The following is a 13,032-nucleotide window of genomic DNA, read 5'->3' as shown; positions in this document are numbered from 1 at the left end:
TTTGTAGACTTTATTACATTTTTTGTTATAAAATGTATAGATCTTATGCTCTTATCATCTTATGTGTGATCATAAACACAAAAATATGATATCAGTCAATGGTATATTGTGTGAACCATAAGCAATGTCTCACCCAAATTAAATTCCAGACACGGCAGACAACATTTGAGAATCTATTTGCATCATCAAATATGAAACCAAAGGGATGCAACCAAGTCAGTTCCATCCTTGCACCAAGTGGAGGTTACAACTCAAAAACCCACCATGAAGGTCATAGAACTCATAAAGGTGATTTGAGACCTGTCTCTATTATTATTATTCATCAATTTGACGTTAATATGACTCAAGATTTCAATGCCTATTAACACCCCTTTTACCAAAAATCCAAATCTAATTAATTCCAATGTCTTTTATTCTTCTTTTGTACGTGGCCTAAATTATTACCAAGATCTCAATATCTTATCCACTTTAACTATAATGGAAAAAAAAAAAAAAAAATTAGCAAAGGTTATTTTTGACAACTTGTCTACTCAACGAAAATGACAATTTTATCACTGTGCCGATGAAGCGTGTATCTCCAGTTAAAATGACATGTATCAGGATAGGACAGATAGATCACCACAAAATCATAGCATATTTACAACAATGGACTAGAGAAAGAGAACGTTACTTGCGCTCCCTCTCGCGTAACTTTCGCACTCTTATAGAACAGGTTTGGTTTGTATCACACGAGTGCGGATGTATAAGTGACTCTAAAATAGCGGAAAGAGCCAAACAAAAACACTAAAATAGATGGAGTAGTTTTTTGTTTTGTTTCTCTGCAATGTAAACAGTGTCTGTTAATTTTATAAGCTCTAGATATTAACTCTGTCCTATTAGAGCAGCCATGTGCGACATGAAATTTTTAATTCCCACATTCCAAGTCAACTGTAAAAATTTGATTTGTATAAAAACCAGAAGCACTGCGTTTGTGTCAATCATATCTCAGAGCCTCAGATATTTGAGAACAAGGAGCTAAGCACCTCTCTGTTTTGGAAATGCCAGGTGGGTCTTTTGCTCCGGCCGGCGTGGCCAAGGACCGAGCAGAGCAGTACCAAGGCAGGCTCACCGGTTATGTCATCGTCGCAAGCATTGTTGCTGCCACCGGTGGCTCACTTTTCGGTTATGACATCGGAATTTCAGGTACAAAGGCTTTCATTTTCTTTTAGAATTTGGCTTTAATTTATGAGAACGTTTTTAATATGCCAAAGTTGAATGCTTGACAATCATTTGGTTATGAAAGTCCGTACTTTCTGTTAATGTTAATGAATGAATGGATTGATAGATAACAGAACTGTTACAGATTATTTGGTTTGATTTTAAATCCCTGTAAAATTCTGGTTTTTGATCTATGAATAGGTGGGGTTACATCAATGGATGGATTTCTGGAAAAGTTTTTCAAAACAGTTTACAAGAAGAAGAAGCTTGCACATGAAAACAATTACTGCAAGTATGACAACCAAGGTCTCTCGGCATTTACATCTTCACTATATCTTGCTGGTTTAGTCTCATCTTTAGTGGCTTCTCCTATCACAAGAAATTATGGGCGCCGCATAAGTATAATCTGTGGTGGAATCAGTTTCCTTATTGGAGCAACTCTAAATGCTGCAGCTGTTAATGTCATCATGCTCATCTTGGGTCGGATCATGCTTGGTGTTGGTATCGGATTTGGAAATCAGGTATATCACACATTGCTTACCTTGAACTGTTTTTTTTTTTTTTTTTTGAGTATGTGTCACGTTTTATTGTTCAAACAAAGCTGATATTCTTCTGCCTACTTGTGATCTTAAAGGCTATTCCACTTTATCTATCGGAGATGGCACCAACTCATCTCCGAGGAGGAGTCAACATGATGTTTCAGCTAGCAACTACTCTTGGAATTTTCACTGCAAACATGATCAACTATGGAACTTCAAGGCTCGAACCATGGGGGTGGAGGCTCTCTCTAGGCCTGGCATTAGCACCTGCTCTAGTGATGACAGTGGGAGGAATGTTTCTTCCTGAGACACCGAATAGCATGATCGAACAGGGATCGATAGACAAAGGAAGAAAGCTTCTAGAGAAAATCCGAGGAGTTGAAAATGTGAATGCAGAGTTTCAGGACATGGTGGATGCAAGTGAGTTTGCTAATTCCATAAAGAATCCATTCAGGAACATACTTGAGAGAAGAAACAGACCTCAGTTGGTTATGGCAATCTTCATGCCTACATTTCAGATCCTGACGGGCATAAATTCGATTCTCTTCTATGCACCAGTATTGTTTCAAAGTATGGGATTTGGGGGAGATGCATCTCTCTACTCATCAGCCTTGACTGGAGGAGTTCTTTGCTTATCTACACTACTATCTATAGCAACAGTTGACAAACTGGGTCGGAGATTTTTACTCATCAGTGGTGGAATAGTAATGATTACCTGCCAGGTAAAATTATCATTTTTCTACAAATATAGGATGCAGTTTCTAGTTACTACTGTAACAGCCTGGATTTCTCTTCTTGAATGTGAAACAGGTCATAGTGGCAATAATCTTGGGGGTTAAATTTGGCGAGAATCAAGTGCTGTCGAAAGGGTACTCAATATTGGTCGTGGCGGTGATTTGCCTCTTTGTGATAGCTTTCGGGTGGTCATGGGGGCCGCTTGGCTGGACAGTGCCGAGTGAGATATTCCCACTGGAAACCAGATCAGCTGGACAGAGCATCACAGTGGCTGTGAACCTTTTCTTCACTTTCGTCATAGCACAGGCGTTTCTTGCTATGCTATGCGCGTTCAAATTCGGGATCTTCCTGTTCTTTGCTGGTTGGATTACTGTCATGACCATCTTTGTTTATGTATTCCTGCCTGAAACGAAGGGAGTTCCTATTGAGGAGATGATACTCCTCTGGCGAAGGCACTGGTTTTGGAAGAAGATAGTGCCTGAATATGCCGAAGAAGATAGCAGTAGGGGAAACAATTCAACAGTGTAGAGATGTTGTAGTCTGTAGTGTAATGAATGTGTATCAAAAGCACCCGTCTTTTACAATATTCCAAGTTTCAGAACACTTTGTGTAAGCAACAAGATCAATCTAAACTAAGAAATGCACGAACTATGAAAAATGTTCAAAACAAGATCATTCTATCACACATTTGATCAAACTAGCCACAAGCTAATTGTACTTCGGATGACTATAAATTGGACTACATTGTTTCAGAAACACATTGAGCGAAGTAGGCAACAAGATCAATCTAAACCAAAGAAATGCATGAACTATGAAAAATGTTCAAAACAAGATCATTCTATCAAACATTTGGATCAAACAAACCAGAAGCTAATTGTCCTTTGGATGACTAACTCGGACTACATTTGGCCATCCCCTCTTCTGCAAAAACTAAACTCAAAGCTCCTGCAAAAACTAATTGTCCTTCGGATGAATGTGTACTATAAAGCACCCGTCTTTACAAAATTCCAAGTTTCAGAAACACATTGAGCTCAGTGAGCAACAAGATCAATCTAAACTAAAGAAATGCATGAACTATGAAAAATGTTCAAAACAAGATCATGCTATCAAACATTTGATCAAACTAGCCAGAAGCTAATTCTCCTTCGGATGACTAACTCAGACTACATTTGGTCATCCCATTTTCTGCAAAATCTAAACTCAAACTCCTGCAAGCCCGACTGCTAGACTCTTGTTACAGTAAAGCCATGGCCATGATCCACGATCACAGCTTCACAAGTACACATCGTGTGTGCAAACCATCAAACAAAAACACAACAATTTCGGCTTCTATTAAGCAAAAACACATTCCCAGCGACAAGGCACTAATCAAAACTATATGTAAAGGAAAATGATCCACATCAACATCAGTACTAAAACGCTGAACTTTTATTCCAATAAACTTTGAAGCTACATATTCATTTTAACATAAGATAAAGACGAGTAGCATTACATGAACACGAAACAAACTCGAACCATTACTCTATGAGAACACATAGATACCCACACACATTACCTCTCCTCCCTCACTCTTTGAACATTATCATGCTACCCCAATATACAAAGTAAACCCAGATTTCCTACTCCATTTTCTTCTTTCAATTCACAAACTAGAAACCTGCTATTACCATAACCATTGTTCACACTCAATGCCACTATTCCTCTTGAAAAAATAAAGGAAGCAATTGAGCCAACTCGAACATATCATCATCATCAGCCACTGATTTCAATCCTCCACACTCCGCGTCTCCACCGTCCGATCAAACGCTCAACCAGGATCATCCATCCGGTCACTCTCCGATCATCGTCGGATGGCCACGTGGTGTTCACACCAAATCGAGACGCAGCAGCCTTCGCAGATCGCTGGTCGCCGCACCGTTCTTAGCCAAAAAAGCCGGCAACGGAACGGAGCTCGGCGGCGGAGAAGCATAATAAGCTCCCGATCCAGCGTAGATCGCATCCATCACCTTGAACTCTGCAACCTTGATCTGCTTCTGCACCGTCTCCGGGTCGGGTCCCAACCGGTCTGTGGATCCCAACACCAGATCCGAATCCGAACACTCCACGCTCTCCTCCCTCGCCTTCCGATCATCTCTACCACCAACTCCGACCACTCTCTTATCTTCCGTCGCCGGATTCAACGCCTCGCCGCGCCTGAGGATCTTCACCTGCCCCATCACCAAGTTCTTCCCCGGAACCTTTGCCACCATCCGATCGCCGTACCGATCGCGTTGATTGGATTGAACGCCGACCGGACTCCTCTTCCGGCGGCGAGACTGCGCGCCATTAGAGCCGGAGTTAGGGTTAGGGTTAGGAAAATTGGGGCTACGGCGCGATCCGGAGCGTGAAGTCAAGGTTAGGGCTAGGGCTTCGTGGCGGAAACGATCTCGAAGACAATCCTGTGATCGGAGAATCGCCGTCCCCATTTTCTCTACAGCTTTTCTAATTTTTGGGATTTTGTTTTTTTTTTGTTTTTTGTTTTTTGTGATCGTGGAGATTGCTATATACATATCCATGTGCGAGGGTGTGTATTTATAGCTGAGGGTCTCAATAAGTCACGTGACGGGGCGTGGGGTTCTGGAACCGACTTTGGCGCGTGAAAGGGTTTACCCGAAGTTTAGATTCCTTTTCTGCACCTGTTGTTTTCACTGATTTACGAAGGGCATCCCTACGGTTGTCGTTTTCTTATGTGGTTGGTTTCTTGGAGTTATCCATCTGGTTGGTAGATTTGTAAATTTGGGAGAAAGGAGGGGTAATGATGTGTGGTTTGGAACTTTAGTTGACGCGAAAGCGACTACGTGGCCACGCGTCCAGAAGGTAGGGGTTGTGGTTGTTGAGCCTATCGACACGTGTTTCCTTGTCAGTGGATTTTCGCTGGGCGGTTCTGAGAGAGAATGGAACCGTCTCTGTTAGGAAGATAACAGCCCACCGCCTATCACGGATTTCTTGGAGCCCAGGGAATACCGGACCGTGCTCTTTAATTTTGCTTAACCTCCTAAACGGGCCACGCAACCCCTACCCATCATATCAAATTATCAATAAGGACGGTTTAAGGAAATTATCGTATAGTCTCTCGGATCGCAATGTGTGTATTGTTGTTCGGACAAATATGATTGGTCCAGATAAGTGCTTGTTGTTGGTTAGGAGAACTAATATAACTTATTTAACTCTGTATTGGGTCCTATAAAGATTGAGTAAATCTTATTGATCGGATCAACACATCATGGCAGCCATGTAGTAGTTTGACACCATAAAATGGTTTGGCGTTAAAGATTTTTTTTTTCAAATGCTACTCCAAAAATTACTCAATTGTTTATTGAAATTTCTATAATCTTGCCTTATTGATATTTAATTATTATCAAACTTAATTTCTTTTGTAAAAACTTTTTTTTGTTTTTAAATATGACCCATGCCTTCAAGTTTTGACCATTAATGAAACCGCAAAATACATGTGGACATTGTGTCTGGACCCCAAAATACAATAAGTATCAAGAGAACATCTCGAGATCATAACCAGAGTCTCAACTAAGCATATGTATTCTAACAAACACTAATTAGAGAAGAGTGCACAACGCAAAGCCATAATTTACTATTACTATCAGCTTTCCCAACATATTGCCACCGAAAAATCAATTCGATAGTACTTAGTCTCATTCTGCTATTGGGAGGTTACGACTATATACTTTGTCGTCGCCGCCTAACCAGAGCAAACAAGGCACACAAGGTGTGTAGTCCAAGACAAAGCCCAAGCGCCCTACCATAGCTCGGCAGAGACTTATTGCCGGCATAAAGCCACATTCAACTAAAAAGAAAAACCAAACTAAAACAGTAAAATAAATTTTAAAATATCATAAAGTGATTCTCCATACCTCAACTTGTGCAAAATAATGGGAGCAGTGCTTCTGTATTAAAATCATCTTCTCAGAAATTCAAAAAAATACGAATTTGGCACATTCAGAACAATTTTGCCTACACTTTCGTATATTGTAATTGAATTTGTTAATTTTCAATATACTATCTCTAAGTCGTCAACATACTTCCTCCTATACACCTTTTACATACCAGCAACATAGTATACTGGCACATGAACTGACATCAAACACTACTTCCGGTATCTTATGTCGGGATACCCAAATTAAGTACCGCAATCATGAACATGACTATTGAGACTTGACCTTGGGTCGATGCACAAGGGATAGCAACCAAATTCCTTAGAGAGATATCCCAACTTAAGTAAACGACTAGGTAGGAGGGATGTTTCTCCCACATCGAAAGTAAAGTAAGACTCAGCCCAATTAATGCCCATTTAAGGGGGTCGAGCACATTCATTAAGGTCTCGTTTGGTTCACAAAAGGGAAATCAATTCCCTTGTCTTTTCCATGAGGAAAAGAAACTACGGTTCCTGTCAGATTTCCTTTCCTTTATTTGGTAAAGCAGAGAAAGTATTCAGAAAAAACAATTTGATTTCCCTTCCGGTATTTGGTTGGTGCAGAAAAGGAAAGTAAAAATATATCAACGTTTCAATAATACCTTTGTATTTTAAAATAAGGATTAAATTCGGCTTACTACCTTGTATTTTCAAGGGTTCATCAGTTCAGTCCCTGCACTTCTAATTTAATCAGAAAAGTCTTTGCCCTCTCCAATCAGGCCCGGCCTTGGGAAATTCAAGGCTCGGGGCGAAGAATAAAATTGGGCCTTTTATATATATAAAAAAAAATTTAAATGTTTCATATTGATGAAAAAAATATGATACAACCGGGGGGGGTGGGGGACGTAAGACCAATACCCCGAAAAATAAAGATTACATCACATTATATCAATCAAATCTCATCTAAAATGACTTCTTCTTGCATTTTTAGATGCAAAGTCATCAATTATGTGCTCAACCTCAACATTTTTCAACATATTCTTTTCAATACTCAAGATTGCTAAACCATTCAACCTATCTTGAGTCATCGTTGTCCGCAAATAAGATTAATTTTAATAACTTTAATTTTGAAAAACTTCTTTCTGCAGATGCTACTGTAACAGGTACAGTTAATAAAATCCTATAAGCAACCAAAATATTTGGAAACATATCCATTTTTTTTGCAAACTCCATAATTTTAATGGAATTCCATGGTTTTCCTGTTTCATATGCTTCATTTGGTAGCATTTCCTGCAATATTTGCAACTCAGAAAGCAAATATTTTGCATCAATATCAGACACCTCACCATGTTTCAAAGCAAGTTCAAGTTTCAAACAACAATTTTTCATTTCTTCATCATCCAATGAAACCAACCGTAATGCATCAAATAAGAAGCCAAATACATATTCAAAACTTTCCATTTGTTCAAATCTACTCCTCAATTGAGAAAGAGCCATATCAACTAAGACAAGAAAGTAATCAGTTATAAAATCTTCTTGAGCTGATTGTTGTTCTCTATCTGTATCAGGAATCTCATCAAAATGTCTCTTTCTTATAACCCTACGCTTCACAGGAAATACAGACTCAATTCCCATTTCATTTGCAATTTCTTTAGCATCAATTATAGCAGAATTAAATCCATCTTCTCTATATTTTTCAAAAAATGAAATCAACCCTTTTAAACTTTTAATAGCAACATCAAGAATCATATCTCCAACTTGCAAATTTTTGCTTACCATGTTTATTTTGTGCAAAATATCATGCCATATAACCAAACTTAAAATGAAATCAAAACTTGAAAATTCACCATCTAATAATTTCCCAACTTCCCAACTCAAATGATTATCATATGCATCACCAACTTCAACAAGTTTGATTAAAGCTTCTTTTATTTTGGGAAATTGACTTTTTATTGCTTTCACACTTTCAATACGACTTTCCCACCGTGTAGCTGACAAAGATTTCAAAGTTAATTCATCTACATATTCAAGTAAAAGGTTCCATCGCTTTGTTGAATTAGCAAACACATTGTAAATGGCCTGACATGCTCCAGAAAATTATTTTCCTTTTAGACAAGAGTTTGCCATATCACAAAGTACTAAATTAAGAGAGTGACAACCGCATGGCATATAAAAAGCTCTAGGATTTATGTCAAGTAACCTTTTCTGAACACCTTGGTGTTTTCCTCTCATATTGGAACCATTATCATAACCTTGTCCCCTCACATCATCAATATCTAAATCAACAGAGCTTAGAGCAGCTTGTAGTTCATTAAAAAGACCCAAACCCGATGTATCTTCCACATTTAAAAACTCCAAAAAATACTCTTCTACTTTTATTGGGCAACTTGCAACATCTACACATCTTATTATCAAAGTCATTTGCTCTTTGTGACTAGCATCAGGGGTGCAATCAAGAATCACAGAAAAATATTTAGCCTCTTTAATCTTCTTTATAATCTCACTCTTGACACTTGATGCCAACATAGCTATCAATTCATTTTGTATTTTATGACTAAGATAATGATAATGAATATTTTTATTTTGAATGAGTCGAAAATGATGCTTCATTATTGGATCAAACTCTCCTATTGATTCAAGAAAACCTAAGAAATTTCCATTTGAATCCTCATAGATTTTTTTCATTTGTTCCACGAAAGGCTATATTATTCATAGCAAGACGTTTAATAACACTAATTACCCTAACCATGACTTCTTTCCAATGCTCTGTATCTTTCTTGATTTGCTCTTGTAATTCTTTATCAATTGTTTGATTTGTACTCAATCTCACTCGTAGCTCATTCCAAGCTCTAAGGTTAGAGAGGTGTTCATGACTCTTTTCATGTTGTTTAAGCTTATCCCCCAAATGTTTCCAATCATTAATTCCTTCATTTGCTAATTGACTCCTAGAACGAGCTTTTCTTACAACTTTACAACAAAAACAAAATACTTTATCCAAATCTTTTGAGTAAACCAACCATTTTCTATCGAAAAGTTCACCATTACTCATCTTTTGAGAAAAATAATCCAAAGAGAACCCCCTATTTAGATTATCCTTAGGAAAAACAATATTGGTTTCTCTAATAGGACCTTTTTCAACAAGTAGATCTCTCATTTTTCTATCTAAACTATCCCAAACTCTAGGATCATATATATTCAAAGGCATTGTACCTTCTAAAGGTTCACTCACACGATTTATTTCAATATTCTCACTTTCAAGTACATTTGTTTCTTCCATATTTTCTGTTTGATCATTTTCATGTTCACCTACATCTTCAACTCCTTCGGCTATCTCATTTTCATTTTCACCTATATCTTCAACTCTTTCCGCTACCTCATTTTCATTCTCACCTATATCTTGAACTCCTTCAGTTACCTCATTTTCACCTTGATTTTCCGAAGAAACACCTCTTTTCTTAAAAAACTTATCTAATGAACCTCTTTGGGAGCTTATAAAATCTTCTTGCTGTTTTTTTCTTTTTCTTTTTTCACTACCAGATGCGTATTTCTTAGGAAACATTACTCTAATAAAAAACAAATGGGCAAATATCAATCGAACAATAGAACCTGGATGTGAGAAATCTAATATGTTGTCTACGCAAACTGCCCTCCTTGAGTCCTTGACTTTGTTCACAGTTTCACACCAATGACACCACAATGCTGTAAACAATTGAAAAGAAAAATAAAAACCCATGGCCGATGCACAAAATTCCATTGCTAAAGTTCAATTGAACAAAATAGTATCATATTTCTAACCTGAATCACTTGATTTACGACTTTCTTTCTCATATCATTGTGGTGGTCTGGTGGGTGATACAATTGGTCTGATAAAGCACTAAACTGGAATTCTGGAAAACAAAGGAAGTTAGACATTGAATCAAACGCACACATAAAAGCAATCAAGAACTGCACCATTCGAATCCTCATCTTCAATTTCCTAAGCAACCAAACAGGAAAAAAAGAACAAGTGAAAATCAGAGAGTGAGGTACTACCGAATCAAGATCGTTGTGGAACAACTGCACGGCTCGCCGACGAATTCGTCCCAGAAAGTAACGTACACCAATTATAATTTATAAAGAATTAAAGATATAAAATTGGAAAGAGCTATGGTCAGTTTCTAGTTCTAGGTATAAGAAACAAAGCCCAAGATTTGTGATTTGTGAACAAGTAAAACAACGAAATTGAGAGGTTGAGAGACGGAGATTGAGATTGAGAGAGAGTCGGAGAGAGAGATTGAGGAATTGCTAGCCTATTTATAGAGAGATTATAGAGAAGATGAATTGTCTTCTCCATAAATTGGTAACGGGTATATTGCTCGATTTGCTCCATGATTAATGAGACTCCCAAATTGAGAGGAAGAAGCGAAAAACTAGAAGATGAAGAGTTGAAGAGAGGTTCTGCCAAAGAGAAAGAAGGGCTTCTGATGTGCGTCAGTGCGTGTGCGACTTTTTTTTTTTTTTTTTTTTTCTTTTAAAGGATGCGCGACTTTCTTTGGGAATTTAGGTTTTTTTTTTTTTTGGTCTCTCTCCCAAAATTTGGGCCCTGGGCTATCGCCCTGCCTGCCCTGGGCCAGGGCCGGGCCTGTCTCCAATTTCATCAAATCGATCCAATCTGTCACTATTCCATCAATTTTCGCTGTTAAAATGTTGACGTGGGACCTTCTCACAAGAAAAATTCTCAAACTACCCATAGCTAGGCAGCCCACCGACGCGTCAGTGTTGTGAATGCAGATGGGTATTTTGGAAATTTTCCCCGAAAATTGACGGAGTGGTGACGGATTGGATCAATTTGATGAAATTAGAGAGTGCAAGGACTTTTCTGATTAAATTAGAATTGCAGGGACTGAACTGATGAACCCTTGAAAGTATAGGGTAGTAAGCAGAATTTAGTCCTTAAAGTAAAAACATCATAAAAATTTAAAAGTGTTGAAGGAAAACCTAATTTGTGTTTAGCCCAAACTCTAGGTTACTTGACCTAGTGGTAATAGGATTTAATTAGAAGGATCTAGAACCCTAATCAATGTAGAATTACTTTCCTTGTATGATTGAGATTCTATGCATTGTAATCCTCTATATAAAGAGGCCCCTATTATCAATGAGAATACACAGAAAATTTCTCCCAAATTCAGTTTCTCTACAACACGTTATCAGCACGAAACACTAACCCTGAAACCTAATATTTGTAGCCTCCAAACCCCCGAAACCTCCGCCTCCCACCTTGAAGCTCTCTCCCCCAGGAGCCCAGAACCGGCGACGAAGACCCCAGAACCGGCCGGAAAATACCCGAACCGGCCCCCGGAAATATCCATACCCTCTCTCCCCGGTTCGGAGCTTTCCTCCCTATCAACTGCCACCAAAATTCACCAGCAGCTGCAGCAGCACCTCAAACCACCGGAGACAAAAAATCATGATCGGAACCGGCCTAGAACCACGTGAACCGGCCGCCTGAACCACCTGACCCGCTGAACCGGCCGCCTGCATCCTCTATCTGTGCCTCAGTCAACCGAACCCACCGTTGGTCAACCCTAGGCCCAGCTGCGATCAGCCCAAGCCCAGTTCCAGAAGCCTATGCTCTTGGCCCAGCAACCTGAAGCCCAAGCCGCCAAGCCCGAGCCGCCGAGCTACCAAGCCGCCAAGCCGCAACAGATCTGCCACGTCAGCGTCGGACTGCCACGTCAGCACCCTGTCAATGACCGGTCAACCCTCCAGTCAACGCCGGTCAACACTTTTCCGGCCAACTTCCGGCGACTTTTCGGCGACTTTTCCAGCCACTTTCCGGCGACTTTTTCCGGTCAGCTACAGTAACTTTCCGGCCGCTACAGTAACTTCTGGCGACGCCTTTTCCGACCATCTTTTAAGGTAAACTTTTCTAAAAGTTCTCGTTTTTGAAGTTTTTTTTCAATTTCTTCTTCTTTTCTCGGGGACTTCCAAAATCCCTTCTTCTACCCCCCTTTCTCTACATAGGGGAGACCAAAAGCCGAACTGTGGGGGTTCGCGCTCACTCTAAGCTTAGAGCTTGTAGAGTCCTCCAAACTTAGAGTTTGTTGAGAAGAAAACGATCGACCACATACATCGTTGTTTCGATCTAATCCAAAACCCCTCTTGGAATCGGATTTTCTTGGAAGCGACTACGCTCAGAAAATTCCTAATTTCTTGGAAGCGACTACGCTCAGAAATTTAATAGTTTTTCGTGGTAGCCTTTTCCGCTCCGAAACTAACCCTAATCTTGTGTTGTTTTTCAGGATGAGTTACCTGAACAAGTTGAACTTTGTTCCACTCGAGACAACTGGCGCAGGATACCATAGGTGGGTCCGAGATGTGCGCCAACATCTTAAGGCTGATGGAATTCTAGAAACCATCCAAGAGCCTAGTCAGAACGTGCTCTCCATTGAGCAAGCTACTGCTTTTGAAGCAAAACAAGCTAAAGCCATAATTCTCATGACAAGGCACATGAATGACGCGCTCCAAAATGAATATCTCAATGAGGAAGACCCAAGAAAGCTATGGGTAAAACTTGAGCAGCGATTTGGCAACGTTCGTGACTCCCTGCTTCCTGATTTAGAAGTGCGATGGCATAGCCTCTGCTTTTGTGATTTCAAGTCTGTGCTTGATTAT

The 13,032-nt window shown here is 39.4% G+C and overlaps 3 protein-coding genes across 3 annotated transcripts; 1 reads left to right on the top strand and 2 right to left on the bottom strand.

The window, feature by feature from the left end:
- The first annotated feature begins 907 nt into the window (after positions 1-907).
- On the top strand, positions 908-3,122 carry LOC112184885 (sugar carrier protein A). The gene is made up of 4 exons (XM_024323119.2): positions 908-1,182; positions 1,399-1,718; positions 1,832-2,458; positions 2,547-3,122. The coding sequence occupies exons 1-4, from the start codon at positions 1,038-1,040 to the stop codon at positions 2,997-2,999; spliced, it is 1,545 nt and encodes a 514-aa protein (XP_024178887.1). The 5' UTR covers positions 908-1,037; the 3' UTR covers positions 3,000-3,122.
- A 755-nt stretch (positions 3,123-3,877) lies between these two features.
- Positions 3,878-5,013, bottom strand: LOC112184886. The gene has a single exon (XM_024323121.2). The coding sequence runs from the start codon at positions 4,934-4,936 to the stop codon at positions 4,337-4,339; it is 600 nt and encodes a 199-aa protein (XP_024178889.1). The 5' UTR covers positions 4,937-5,013; the 3' UTR covers positions 3,878-4,336.
- Positions 5,014-7,452: 2,439 nt separating this feature from the next.
- Positions 7,453-9,937, bottom strand: LOC112188791. The gene is made up of 3 exons (XM_024328000.1): positions 9,589-9,937; positions 8,579-8,906; positions 7,453-8,065 (listed from the first exon to the last, which is right to left on the bottom strand). Exons 1-3 carry the CDS (start codon positions 9,935-9,937, stop codon positions 7,453-7,455), a joined length of 1,290 nt encoding a protein of 429 aa, XP_024183768.1.
- Between the last annotated feature and the right edge of the window lie 3,095 nt (positions 9,938-13,032).

This window comes from Rosa chinensis, chromosome 2 (assembly GCF_002994745.2).
Source record: "Rosa chinensis cultivar Old Blush chromosome 2, RchiOBHm-V2, whole genome shotgun sequence".
NCBI classification, from domain to species: Eukaryota; Viridiplantae; Streptophyta; class Magnoliopsida; order Rosales; family Rosaceae; genus Rosa; species Rosa chinensis.
This window is presented reverse-complemented; position numbering and strand designations above follow the sequence as displayed.